The sequence below is a fragment of the Cervus canadensis genome, chromosome 28 (genome assembly GCF_019320065.1).
Source record: "Cervus canadensis isolate Bull #8, Minnesota chromosome 28, ASM1932006v1, whole genome shotgun sequence".
Lineage (NCBI taxonomy): Eukaryota > Metazoa > Chordata > Mammalia > Artiodactyla > Cervidae > Cervus > Cervus canadensis.
Genome location: NC_057413.1, coordinates 12,109,740 through 12,122,662, shown reverse-complemented (window position 1 = coordinate 12,122,662; position 12,923 = coordinate 12,109,740). Strand labels below are relative to the sequence as shown.

Below are 12,923 nucleotides of genomic sequence, written 5' to 3'. Positions count from 1 at the left end.
TAGTCGAGAGATTCATCCAGGTGTTTCTGACAGGGTAGATGAGCCCTCTTGAACCATGCTTACATGCTGCCCAGCTAGCTGGCTATGGGGGAACAAGTCTGTAAGTCTACTTTCTTAGTTTCAGAGGGGAACTATGACTTACATAGGACCCATGGCTTTTTTACCTGACATATAGGTTCCTGTTGAATTAATCATTCACATGGATAAGGATCGATCTCGTATTCATTCCCTGAGATGTTTAATTCCTGGCTATCTCAAAGGATCCTGATATGAAATATGGTAGATTTCATCAAATCAGTGATTTCTTTTATTAGATACACCTTTTTTTTTTTTTTTGCCAAACCGTGAGACATGTGGTATCTTAGCTTCCCAACCAGGGATCGAACCCATGCCCCCTGCATTGGAAGTACAGAGTCTTAAACCACTGGACTGCCAGGGAAGTCCCAAGATACACCATTATTTTATGTATCATTAAGAAAAAAAATACTTCCAATTAAAATCAACCATATCAGCAATTTCAGAGTTATAAAGCACAGGCAGGGGGAAGGTATGCCTCACAGATTTGATAAAATATAGACATTTGATGCCCATAGGATAAAAAATGTGTTGGGGAAACAGAGGTGGGTTCCCTGAGAAATTAAAGTTTGGGCTTTGGAAGTTACCCAGGCTGGGTTTTTACAGTATTTAATTTTAATAGTGGAACAAAAAAAAGTGGGGTCTTGCTGATATTCCCAAGAAAACTAGTGAATTATGTGAAAAAGAGGTGATGTGCTTCTGAGTACCACTATCCCTTCTCATCCAGGACCACTGTTTTGGTCCCAGACCCCAGCCACAGCTGTGTAAAGGGTATTGAAGCACCAGGTTTAGCAAAACAAAGAGCTGACAGAACTAGGATGGCGCTGGGTGAAGGCAAAGGTGATCCCGGTGCCCTTCAGTCTCTCTGTTATGCGGAGGAAGCAAAACAATCCAGTTTGGTGCTATTCCCCGCCCCCCGCCCCAAGTTTTCTGAATTAGCCCTTAAAATTTCAGTCTGTGGTCACATATATAGCATATTCATAAATAAACTGCAAATACCAAAGAGTGGTCTCTTTTACAACTCAAAAATGACTTCTTTGCCCAACATAAGCATAAAGTTACTCATTACTTTTCTAACAAGCTAAACATTCATTTGTTTCAGTCTTCAGCTTCCTTTTACACTGATCTTAAGCAGAATCTGCTTGGCTGGTACATCAGCTTTTCAGTCCTTTTCCCAAGAAGTCCAGGGGTTAATTCTTCAGTCTGGAATAGTGCTTCTCAAACCTAAATGCGCAATAGACCCACTGTGGGGTGTGGGGAGAAGAGACTTCTTAAAAATGCAGATTCCCAGGGGCTTCCCTGGTGGCTGTGTTGGTAAAGAATCTGCCTGCCTTGCAGGAGACACGGGTTCGATCCCTGGGGTTGGGAAGATACCCTGGAGAAGAGAAGGGCAACCCACTCCAGTACTCTTGCCTGGAGAATTCCAATGACAGAGGAGTCGGGCAGGCTACAGTCCCTGGGATTGCAGACAGTCGGATACGACTGTGCGACTGGCTATTTCCTGGTGACTTAGTGGTAGGGAGTCCGCCTGCCAGTGCAGGGGATACGGGTTTGATTCCTGGCCCAGAAAGATGCCACATGCCACGGAGCAGCTAAGCTCATGTGTCACAACTATCGAGCCTGTGCTCTAGAGCCCAGGAGCCAAGATCGCTGCAGCCCGAGTGTGCTAGAGCGCATGCTCTGCAAGAAGAGAAGCCACCACCACGAGAAGGCCAGACGCCGCAGCTGGAGGGTGGCCCTCACTTGCTGCAGCTAGAGAAAAGCCCGCACAGCAACGAAGACCCAGCACCCACCGAAAATAAATACACAAATAAAATTATAACAGCAGCAAAAAAAAAGTACAGATTCCCAGTCGTGGCTGCCCCGCACACCTCATATTGTGCTTCAGTACCGGGTTGGGGGAAAGCTGTTTTCACAAACCCTCTGCTGGAGGAATATGGGGTAGGCTGTCTGAGGGCCACACTGTTTGAGGCACGGCCCAGAGAGGAGGGAAGGGGACCGCAAGCCCCTCACCCCCTACTCCTTGTTTCGTCGCCTCGATTATTTAGAAGCCAATAACGGGAACAGTACCTAAATTCTGCTCCAGAATAGCGTGTCCCTGCCAAAGATCTTGGTTTAAAAGTGAAATTTACAAAAATATTTATTGCATCAGGGTAATAATGTTGGAACTATGGTGAGTTTTATCTTTTTTTTTTTTAATTGCTTTAGTGTTTTTGTTGTCTTGGTTTTAATCAGTTGTTTCAACTGGGTTAAAACCGGAGGACTGTTGAAGTCCTCAGGTTTGACTTTTGTTCTCACCCTGGTCTGACTTCGAGTTGTGGACCCAGGAATGACGTGATTTTCACTCTCACTTTGGGGCTTGCGGTCATTACTTTTCCTAGAAGCTTCACCTTGGAGCTCGATTCTTCCCCGTACAGTGTAAGCTCCAGAACAGGATTCCACAGTAAACTGGGTCCTGTGGTTTCTTCTAGGAAGAGCCCCTCATGGGGGGTGGTCCCCGTGGGTGGGGAGGGCAGGTGGGGACCGGAGCTTGCACTCACCTACCTTTGCGTTCCAGGGGAGCACCACTGCTCGGTGAGAGGCAGTGAGCACTTCCTCCGAAGGCCACAGCATCTCTGCTCCGGTCGCCTCCCAGAGCACCAGCCCATCTATCAAACACGCTGCGGCCCGACCGGACCTCACACCAGCACGGAGAAGCCACGGCTTCCAGGGCCACCTCCTCCCCTCTCCCCTCCCGAGCCGGGAGAAGCGGCACTTTGTCACTTGGGTGACTCGGCAGCCTCTGCTTCCTTCCAGAGAACTGAAAATCCTGGCTTCACAAAGTGACAGTATTTTTGTTTGCACTCACTACACACCCCCACGGTGTAGAAACCTCCACAGATTCAAACAGACTTTATTCTTGTACAATTTTAATCAGTTCTTACTGTAGAATCTGGAGTCAATGCTCTAATTTTTTTTTATAAATAATATATATTATGTATATGAAATGTATATCTATAGTATGTCTGGAGAGACAGGACTGCACACTGAAATGGATAAAAGTGGTTTGTAGAAAATCGTAAGGTACTGGACTTTCTTACAAAGCAGCTCGGGCGATCTCTCAGAACAAGCAGATGAAAGAGATGGTCTTGCCTGAGAATGAGGTTGCAAATCCCTCTTTGCAGCAAAGGTTACAGAATGCCGTTCTTTATAACCAAAGAACTTACCCAAGACTGAATGTTTTTTGCTGTCCACTCTTGTTTTATGTGTACAAACGTGTTTGACTGCAAGTTCGGTGCCATATGCCCTGTGGCTCCCAGGCCACGTGCTGCCGTTCTCTGTCGTGTTTCCCAAAGCACACTGAAAAATCTCACGGCTCCGTTCTTTGGTCTTCCACCTGGTCCGCCGCCTGCTGACTTGACGCGGTTCGGGAACCGTTGACAGCGACTGGGGCTCTGATCCCCGCCTTTCCTGTCCCTCGGTCCAGCCCAGCCAGGCAGCTGGGTTATGCGGAGAGCAGTGTTACTCTGAGAAAACACATGGGGTTTTCCTTAAGGGTGGGGTTGGGCGGGTGGGTGTCGGTTTTCGTCTCTTTGTGGTTTCGTTTGGGGTTGGTGGGTGGGTGTTGTGGTGTGGTTCTGCCGTTGTTTTATTTCATTTCTGGAAAACGCTGAAGGGATGACATGAGCCGTGAAGTTCGCGGGTGCCCACTTCACAGTGTCCGCAGGAGATGGTTGAAGACAGATGACCCTGCTGTGTGTCTTCATCTGTAGAATCCTTTTACCGATGGAGACCCTGAAGAATTATGTGTGCGGAAGTTCTTACAAAAGTGCTTTCCGTACCTATTGTGTAGATGCTTGTATAGCTGGTCCAGATGTACAGTAATAAATGTGTCGTGGGCGCGAGCGAGGGTGTATAGCCTGCTGTACCTTTTCCCTTGAAGTTCGCAGCATCCGTAAGTGAGTAAGATATTGGAGATTTTAATGCAAAGCTGCTGTTCATGATTTTTGTGTATAGTGAGCTGACTGTAGTATTTTACTATTGACTGTTTAAAAAGAGAAAGACTGTAATTTATATCCCCTTTCAACTTTATTGTATTTAATTGGTACAGACTGTGTGTGCGTGTGTGTGTTTTAGAATACAGACTGTCTAATTCCGATTTTAAAACATCCATTGTTTGTCTTTAATAACACTGCCACTAGTTTCAGATCAATTTTCCAAATTTGTTTGTATGCAAGTCCCTGTGACTTAAATAATAATAGTAACAGCAGACATTCATTGGGGGTTTACTATGTACTAGGCACTGTTCCCACCTTTTGATATTTATCTCGCTTAATCCTCACAGCAGTGGATGCCATGGGTTCTGCTGTTATTAAGTGTTGGATGAAAGGAAAACAGAAGCAGAGTGGTTGGCGACAGGGAGCAAGCGGCAAAGCCAGGATTCAACCCAGGCTTCCGTCAGCATCTCCTGGTGCTGGGTCTGGTGACGCGGCGTGGAGGGATGGGCCCCCGAAGGGAGGAGAGAGCAGGAGGGCGGTGGCAAGAGTCCCAGGTCTGGACTGAGCGCCATTAGCAAGGAGCCCGTGCGGCAGACAGGCCGCGGTGGGTTACAGGAGGTCCCGACACTCCACCCCTTCTTTAGAGGAAGGAGCAGGGCCTGCCACCCCAGGAGCAGTGGCACACGATCACTTCATCTGAAAGAGTTATCTAAAAATGGCTTTCCAGAATCCTTTCAGAAAAAGTTCCATTCACAAGAGCCTTTCTGATGTGATCAGGAACTAGTTCTAGCCTGTTCTGGACAGACCGTGACTTTCGTAGATTTCCAGGAGAAAGTAGATGGGGAAGAAAATTCAAATTATTTTCATTGTATAGAATGGGAGTTGGGGGAGGGAAGCAGCTATTTAATGTTTAAATCATGACAACCGCAAATACAGTTTAAGACAAAAGAAGCAAATTGTCACTGCCTTTACTAGTATGAGATAAGTGGTATTTGGTCATGGGCATTGTCATTTCTCATTGGCTATGGGAAGGCACACTGTTTTTAAGATGTTTTGGATAGTTAAATGTAGCCCTATGTTTACCAGTTCATTTCCAAAGTACAGTATTACTGCTGTCATCGCATTTGTTTATCATTGTTTGGACACACATTTAGCATAGCAAAAATTTAGCTTTGTGTTTCTAGGGCACCAACTTGTGGGAAGAAAACCTGTTCATTAAAAAAAAAAAAATACCTTTAGGATAGCTAAGGGCTAGATATGGTCTTCTAAAAATTACCCTTTCTAGCCAATACTTACTTTGAAAATTATAATATTCAGCTTTAGAACTGTGTTGGGGGGAAAGGCAACTAATTACATGATTACTCTTTATTTTTTAAAAGTAAAGCTTTCTGGTCATGTACATTTGAACAGTCTTAAAAGATGTAATGGAGTAAGAATGCTTGCTTTTTTTTCTAGACCAAGAGATAAAAGTAGAAAAGGATGCTACCAGTACACAACCATGTAGAGATTTTTGTATTAAACCTTGAACTTACTGCACTAGCACAAGTGTCTTTCTGTAATATTGAGCCTACTTCCTGAATTTAAAAAAAAGACAGGAAGTCAGTCTGAAATGTACAGTAGTTTGTCTCAGAGTTTCTCCTAACCTGGAGAAAAGGCAGTCTATTCTCATGCCCAGACATCTGAGGGTAGACAGCATCCTGCTGGCAGGGGAATCTGGAATGTGGAAGATACCACGAAAATGCCAGGAGGCAAGTTCTGCCCTTTAATACAGTATGCATTGGAGCTAACAGGAGTGAAAAAATCCCAAAATCTTCCAATCAACCTGCTTGTCCTTTGTTTCTAATCCCCTGAGCTGAGGGGAAATATAATTGTAGGCTCGAGTGCCACTTAATAGTCTTTTTTTTTTCGCGGATGCTGTGAGTTAATTTAAGTTGAAATAAAACTTAGTCTTCATCTTCCTGAAGTTCTCAGACATACACTCACCTCTGTGTATTTTTTGGAAAGACAAGTTATTCTCCCTTTTGTGAGGGGTGCCCGGATCATTGTGTCAGTTCTTAGACTGGAGCTCAAGAAGATGCTTAGGATGGCTCAGTCTGTGGAATTTGAGCCCAGCTGGCCACGGCCACCATCTTGGAGCTTATTACTGTGGGTATCTCATCGCCAGGTGGCCTTTCCGAGAAAGGAACTCTCAAATCGTTGTGAGACCCTATGTATGAAGAAGACATTGAGATGGTGATTAATAGAACAATAAATGTTTCACATACAACAAAAGGTAAGTTAGAACTGGAGTCTGGGGAAGAAGATCAACTTGAAGGGGGAGGAAAGTCCAGTTTGGTTTAGAATTAGAATAGCACAAACCAACTTGACCCTTTCATGATATCTAAAACACTTGTAACTGTTTACATTTTAAACCCAGAGAACATTGGTGTTTGTAACAACTTTGTGTACCTGAAGCAAATCATATAGGGATATTCTTGGGTTTGTTATTGTTTGTCTTTTCTTAATCTAGCATGTGTTTGGGAAACTGTCACAGCAGAGTAGATATAATTGTCTTTGACTGAAGGTCCTTGGAGAATGAATCTGAGCCAAAAGCCCTACTTTCGTGTGATTGATTAGTTACACTTGTTGAATCAGCATAATCTTTACCAAGTGTATGGTTAACCACAAGTAATCCAAGCTCCTTAGAAACACTGGAGTTAAAGTACTTAGCCACAGCAACAGCCAAGAAGAGAGCAGTTCACCAAGAATGATTTAAGATCTAACCTCAGTACCACTTGTGTCCAAGGCCGTCTTAATAACAGTGTGAGAACCCCAAGTTACCAACTTTTTTTTTCCCAGTTCTTCTATATGTAGTGGTGTATGTTTGTGAGAAAGCCAGTGCATTAATGTCTAATGCAAAATGAATTACCCTTAAACTCAGCAGCTTAAAACAATACAAATTTATTATCTGACGATTTCTGCAGGTCTGGAATTCAGGCATGGGCACTTGTAGGTGGTTCTGCCTCTACCTGCTCATGAGGTTGCCGTCAACAAGTCAGCCAGAGCCGCAGTTATCTGAAGGCTGGACTGGAGCTGGGAGGACCCACTTTTCCGGTGATTCAGTCACGCAGCCTGTGAGCTGGTCTTCCTCCCCACACGGGCCTCTCTGTGATCTTCGAGTGTCCTTCCCCGTGGTGGCTGACTTCCCCCACAGTGAGCAGTTCTGGAGAGCAAACACAAGCCACGGAGCCTCAGATGTCACATTTTGTCAATCGTACCGTGTTCTGTTCATTTGAAATGAGTCAGGAATCCAGGGTAGAGAACTGGGCTGTTTCATGTCTTTTCATCTTTTTTTTTGGCTGCACCGTGAGGCTTATGGGATCTTAGTTCCCCGAGCAGAGATAGAACCCGTGTCCCACCGCGGTGAAAGCATGAAGTCCTAACCACTGGACTACCAGAGAATTCCCAGACTCTCCCTTTTGAAAAGAAGCGTCTAAGAATTTGTAGGCATATTTTAAAACGGCCATAATTTGTTCGGAGTTATTAGGCTGAGGCCATGGCGCCAAAGTGAAGCTAACTGGAATCTATAAATGAATATAGGAATCCAGCTCATTTATAAACAATGAGGTCACATGGAATAAAAAGGGAAAATACTAGAATTACCTGACTATGTCCATTATAGCCAGTAATCATACTGCACCAATGTTTCTGGTAGATAGTTCCTGGCAAATGATCAGGAACTATTAATTATGCTTCTATTTATAGTTATATTTTCACCTTTGATTCTTTTCAGATTTGCTTCATTAGAGGAACAATGAATAAATTTTATGGCTTTGCTCAAAATAGAAAATGAATCTTGGGAAATTCAAATACATTACTTATGAAGGCAAGCAATTACTAGTGATTAGCTTTAGAAATCAAACTGCCAGCAAAAGAAGAGTTTATGAATCTAGGAATTTTTTCCTTTGGTGAAGATACTGAGAAAGGTAGGATTATTTTACTATGAAAATGTCACACATATCCAAATGTTTGGAAATATGCAAAGGGGTTGGTTTAAGGCTCTTGAAGCTTGTAAAATAAAACTTTAAATCCAAAAGAGACTGACTGGAGGGGGAAAAAAAACTTTCAAATAAAGGGACTTTTAACAATCATTTAAAGAAACAACAGATTAGAAAAGTAAAAGTAAGTGAACAAAAAGTGGTACAGATATGTAGAAAAGGATTGCTGAGTGGTTTCTTCCTGTTTAAAATTTGCTCAGTTGTATCCGACTCTGTGACCCCATGAACTGCAGCCCACCAGGCTCCTCTGTCCATGGGATTTTTTCAGGCAAGAAAATGAGTAGTTTACCATTTCCCTCTCCAGTTTAAAATTCAGTTCAGTTCAGTCGCTCAGAAGTGTCCGACTCAGAGTAGGGTAAATATTCAGTCAGCTCAAACCCTGCTTTAGGGCTGTTTCTCTATCTCTCTGTCCCCAGACCCTGCCTTCCACCCTGCCTTCTAGTCCTCAGATGGGTCTAGAAGCACCTTTAGTTGTTCAGTCAGCCAGGAGAGGCGCCTGTAATCTGTTGCCCTCTGCTGCCTCCTGCTGGCCCCAGTGTGTGTGTGTGTGTGTGTGTGTGTGTGTGTGTGTGTGTGTGTGTGTGTGATCTGTTGCCCTCTGCTGCCTCCTGCTGGCCCCAGTGTGTGTGTGTGTGTGTAGATCTTGTTGCCCTCTGCCTGCCTCCCTGCCCCAAGTGTGTGTGGTGTGTGTGTGTGGTGTGAGTCTGTTGCCTCTCTTGCTGGCCTCCTGCTGGCACCCTAGTGGGCTGTGTTGTGTGTTGGTGTCGTGTGTGTGTGTGTTGCTGTGTGTGTGTGTAGAGTGTAGTGTGTGATCTGTTCCCTCTGGCTGCCGTCCCTGCTGGCCCCAGTGTGTTGTGTGTGGTATGTGTGTGGTGATCTGTTGCCGCCTCATGCTGGCCTCTCTGCTGGCCCCAGGGGCGTGTGTGTGTGTGTGTGTTGATCTGTTGCCGCTTGCTGCCTCCTGCTGGCCCCAGTGTGTGTGATTGTGTGTGTTGTGTGTGTGTGTGGTGTGTGTGGTGAATTCTGTTTGCCTCTCTGCTGCCTCCTGCTGGCCGGCCCAGTGGGGTGTGTGTGCTGTGTGTGTGTGTGTTGTGTGGTGCCCTGTAATCTGTTGCTGCTCTGCTTGCCGCCTGCTGCCCCAGTGGGTGTGTGTGTGTGTGTGTGTGTGTGTGTGTGTGTGTGTGTGTGCCTGTAATCTGTTGCCCTCTGCTGCCTCCTGCTGGCCCTAGCTCTGTGTGTGTGTGTGTGTGTGTGTGTGTGTGTGTGTGTGATCTGTTGCCCTCTGCTGCCTCCTGCTGGCCCCAGTATGTGTGTGTGTGTGTGTGTGTGTGTGTGTGTGATCTGTTGCCCTCTGCTGCCTCCTGCTGGCCCCAGTGTGTGTGTGTGTGAGATCTGTTGCCCTCTGCTGCCTCCTGCTGGCCCCAGTGGGTGGGTGGGTGGGTGGGTGTGTGTGTGTGTGTGTGTGTGTGTGTGTGTGTGTGTGTGTGCCTGTAATCTGTTGCCCTCTGCTGCCTCCTGCTGGCCCTAGCTCTGCGTGTGTGTGTGTGTGTGTGTGTGTGTGTGTGTGTGTGTGTGTGTGTGTGTGTGTGTGTGTGTGTGTGTGTGTGTGTGTGTGTGGTGTGAGCCTCACCAGTCTCAAACTCCCTCTCCTGCCGTCCTAACTTCTATGGTTTTCCTAACGTCTTATCCCGAAGGCTTGGCGAACTGGGTTTCTTCTCACAGACCAAGAGGCATCCCCACAGTGCTCTCAACATTTAATTGCCTCTGTCTCCTCTCTCCCCTTTCATTTCTTTTTAATTTCAAACACATTTATTCTCTAAATCACTTTGAGGTTGATTTGTGTCCTTTCTCCTCCCCTTCCTGTCTCACAGGAACCGCCGTTATACCACAGAACCATTCTCTCTACGCTCTGACTCATAACGAAATACTCAGACCTCCTAGCTTTGAATACGTAAAGGAAGGCTCTTGGAATTAAAACAACTCTTTTCCTCGTTCAGTGAAACTTGGCTCTCAAGGTTACTTGTCACCTGGGTGAGGTCTGAAAGCCACGCTGTGTTCAGGAAACTACCCGCCCCTCTGTGAAGGCAGGCATGGAGCTGACAGACTGTGGAGAACCAGAGGGCACCATGATTTGTAGGCAAAATGATACCTGTGTTTAATATTAACAAACATCCCCACTGCATCATCACTGAGCCTAAAGGACTTTGTATGTAGCATCTCCTGAAGTCATTTCAACAACCCTGTGAGGTAGATACTGTCATAACCCCCTACTTTGTAGATGAAAAAACAGAGTCTTAAGGTTAAGGATTTGTCAAGATCATAAGGGCCAGAAAATGATGGAGCTGAGCATCAGATCCAGCAAGATGGTCATATTCAGGCTGTCAGTTCCCAAATCCTGTCCAGAAGAACCGTATAGTGGTTGCCCCGATATATTTGACTCCCAGTTTTTTGACTTTCCAGCGGAAAAGGGAAAACTACAGGCGGTGTGGCGTTCCTCCTTCCTCCTAGTCAGAGGCTTTGCTGTCTGCACCACCATCATTGGTGATCTCCAGTCTCTAAGGAAATGAAACAGAGGTCCTAACTAAAGGTTGGGACATCCCTGATGATTCTGTAAAGGGATAGGTTGGATCATTCATCAAAAAATAAAAAACCAACAACTTAAAAAAACTCGAAATAATCAAGCTTATTCTAGTTTAAAATCACTCAAGGTCAGACAGCAAGTGAATGGCAGCTTCAGACCTGATGTCTGTTTGATGTCAAAGTCCAGCTCTGGACTTCCTGGTGGCTCAGATGGTAAAGAATCCTCTTGGAGTGCAGGAGACCGGGGTTCTATCTCTGGGTTGGGAAGATCCCCTGGAGGAGCGCATGGCTAACCACTCCAGTATTCTTGTCTGGAGAATTCCATGGGCAGAGGAGCCTGGCAGGCTACAGTCCATGGGGTTGCAAAGAGTCAGACATGACTGAATGACTAATACTTCACTTCAAGGGGTGAGTTATATTCTCAGTGGGGGGCAACCGCCCCCCCCCCCAAAAAAAAAGGCCAGATCTTTCTGTGGATTTACGTTAATCCTGTCTGACCTGACCCCAAGCACATTTTCAGGTCTACTGCTCACTGGTCATCCCCTTGCTCCAGGATCCCTGTGCTGAATTTAACTATCTGAACCATGCTTAACTGGATCTCTAAGACTCATGCTTTTCCATGAAGAGAGCAGTGGAATAGCTTCAAAATTCTGAGAGAAAGTCAATCTGTACTTCAGTTTCTGGTTTGTTAATAATTCAAGAACAAGGGCAAATAATAACATTTTAGGCTGAGACACAGAATTTACCACCTATGGACAATCCCACTGAAAGTCGCTTAAAGGAAGTACTTCAAGAAGAAGAAAATTAAACCCGGAAAGAAGGAATAAAAGCCAAGAAAGTGATGAGCAAAGAAACTGGCTGATATATGGTTAAATCCAAAGAAGCATCAACAAGGAATTCCCTGGGTAGTCCAGTGGTTAGGACTACTGCTTCCCCTGTAGGAGGCCCAGGTCTGATCCCTGGTCAGGGAACCAAGATCCCACGAGCTGCATCCTGCGGCTGAAAAACAAGCAAAAGGAAAAAAAAAAAGCACAACAGAACAAAACTTGTGTGGAAGTGTGAAAATGATGTGGGATAAAAATATTGTCAACAGTTGAGAGGTGTGATTAGAGTGAAAGCGTTCTGTAGTGCTTATATGTCCTGGAAGAGGAAAGACTGATCGATTTCAAATGATTTGTGTTAAAATGGAAGGAAGGAAATGTTACAGCTTTCCAACCAACAGCTGGGAGGAAAGGCAGAGACAACAAAGCCATTAATCCATTAATAGGCAAAAAGGAAGGGAAAGGCAACATAGAAAAAAAACAGGGTAGCTAATTAACAAGATGGTAAGAGCAAATCTAACTAAATCCATAATCACAATATTTGTTCGTTCTTTCAGTCGCCCAGTCACGTCTGACTCTGCACCCCTAATGGGCTGCACAAGTATTAAACTTACCAGTTCTGTCAATCCTTTGTTGCACTGATGAGAAATAAGAGATGAACGTTAAGAAGAAACAGTAATGTATATGTTTCAGTGCTATTCTCTCAAATCATATTGGTATATGGCCAAAACCATCACAATACTGCAAAGTAATTATTCTCCAATCAAATAAACTTTATAAAAAAGGAATAGAAAGATTTTTTAAATTACTCAATGAAAACAAAGAACATGTCCCAAATAGTGTAAAACTCACTGGAATTTGAATCAGGAGATATCCAACCTGTTAACTAAGTCACAAAGTTGTGACCTCAAGTATATAGCCTAACCACTGTGGATCTCAGTTTCCTATAATGAAACACAAGAATATCTCAATAAAAACATATTATATGAATAAATAACAGAATGGAAAAAATGCTTCAAAATCTGACAAGCATCACAGAGAGCAAAGTTTTTATCTAAAGCATAAATACATAACACAAGTATCGAGAGAAAGTCAGTTTTTGGTCAAGAGTGCACTTGTTGGCAAGACTTGCTGATGAAGTCTCCCTGGGGATTAGGTCCATCCAGGCCAAATCCCCAGAGCAGGTCCAGAGCTCATCAAGGAGCAGCAAGTGGCCCTCTTCCTCCCAACTCCCACTAGAGATAACAGCTGTCACCAGCCAGGGCCACTCTCCACCCCTCAGGAAGCATGGGTCTTCATTTCTGTAAACAATAAAGCCCCAATACAATGGACACTTACAAAGCTGAAGAAAGTCCACTCGTGCGACTGGCTTAAGCAAAACTTGATGGTTGGTTTCAACCTGTGAAGTCTGATTTCTTTGGTTCCTAATTCCA

At 44.7% G+C, this 12,923-nt stretch overlaps 1 protein-coding gene across 12 annotated transcripts in view; it reads left to right on the top strand.

Moving 5' to 3' along the window:
• The window catches only part of KIF13A (kinesin family member 13A), a 196,447-nt gene extending 192,226 nt beyond the window's left edge, over positions 1–4,221 (top strand). For all 12 annotated transcript variants that reach the window (XM_043450877.1, XM_043450882.1, XM_043450881.1 and 9 more), the window contains one exon: positions 2,633–4,221. In XM_043450877.1, the coding sequence (XP_043306812.1) occupies positions 2,633–2,653 (21 nt within the window). In that variant the 3' untranslated portion in view covers positions 2,654–4,221. The remainder of the gene's footprint in view (positions 1–2,632) is intronic.
• Positions 4,222–12,923: the final 8,702 nt, after the last annotated feature.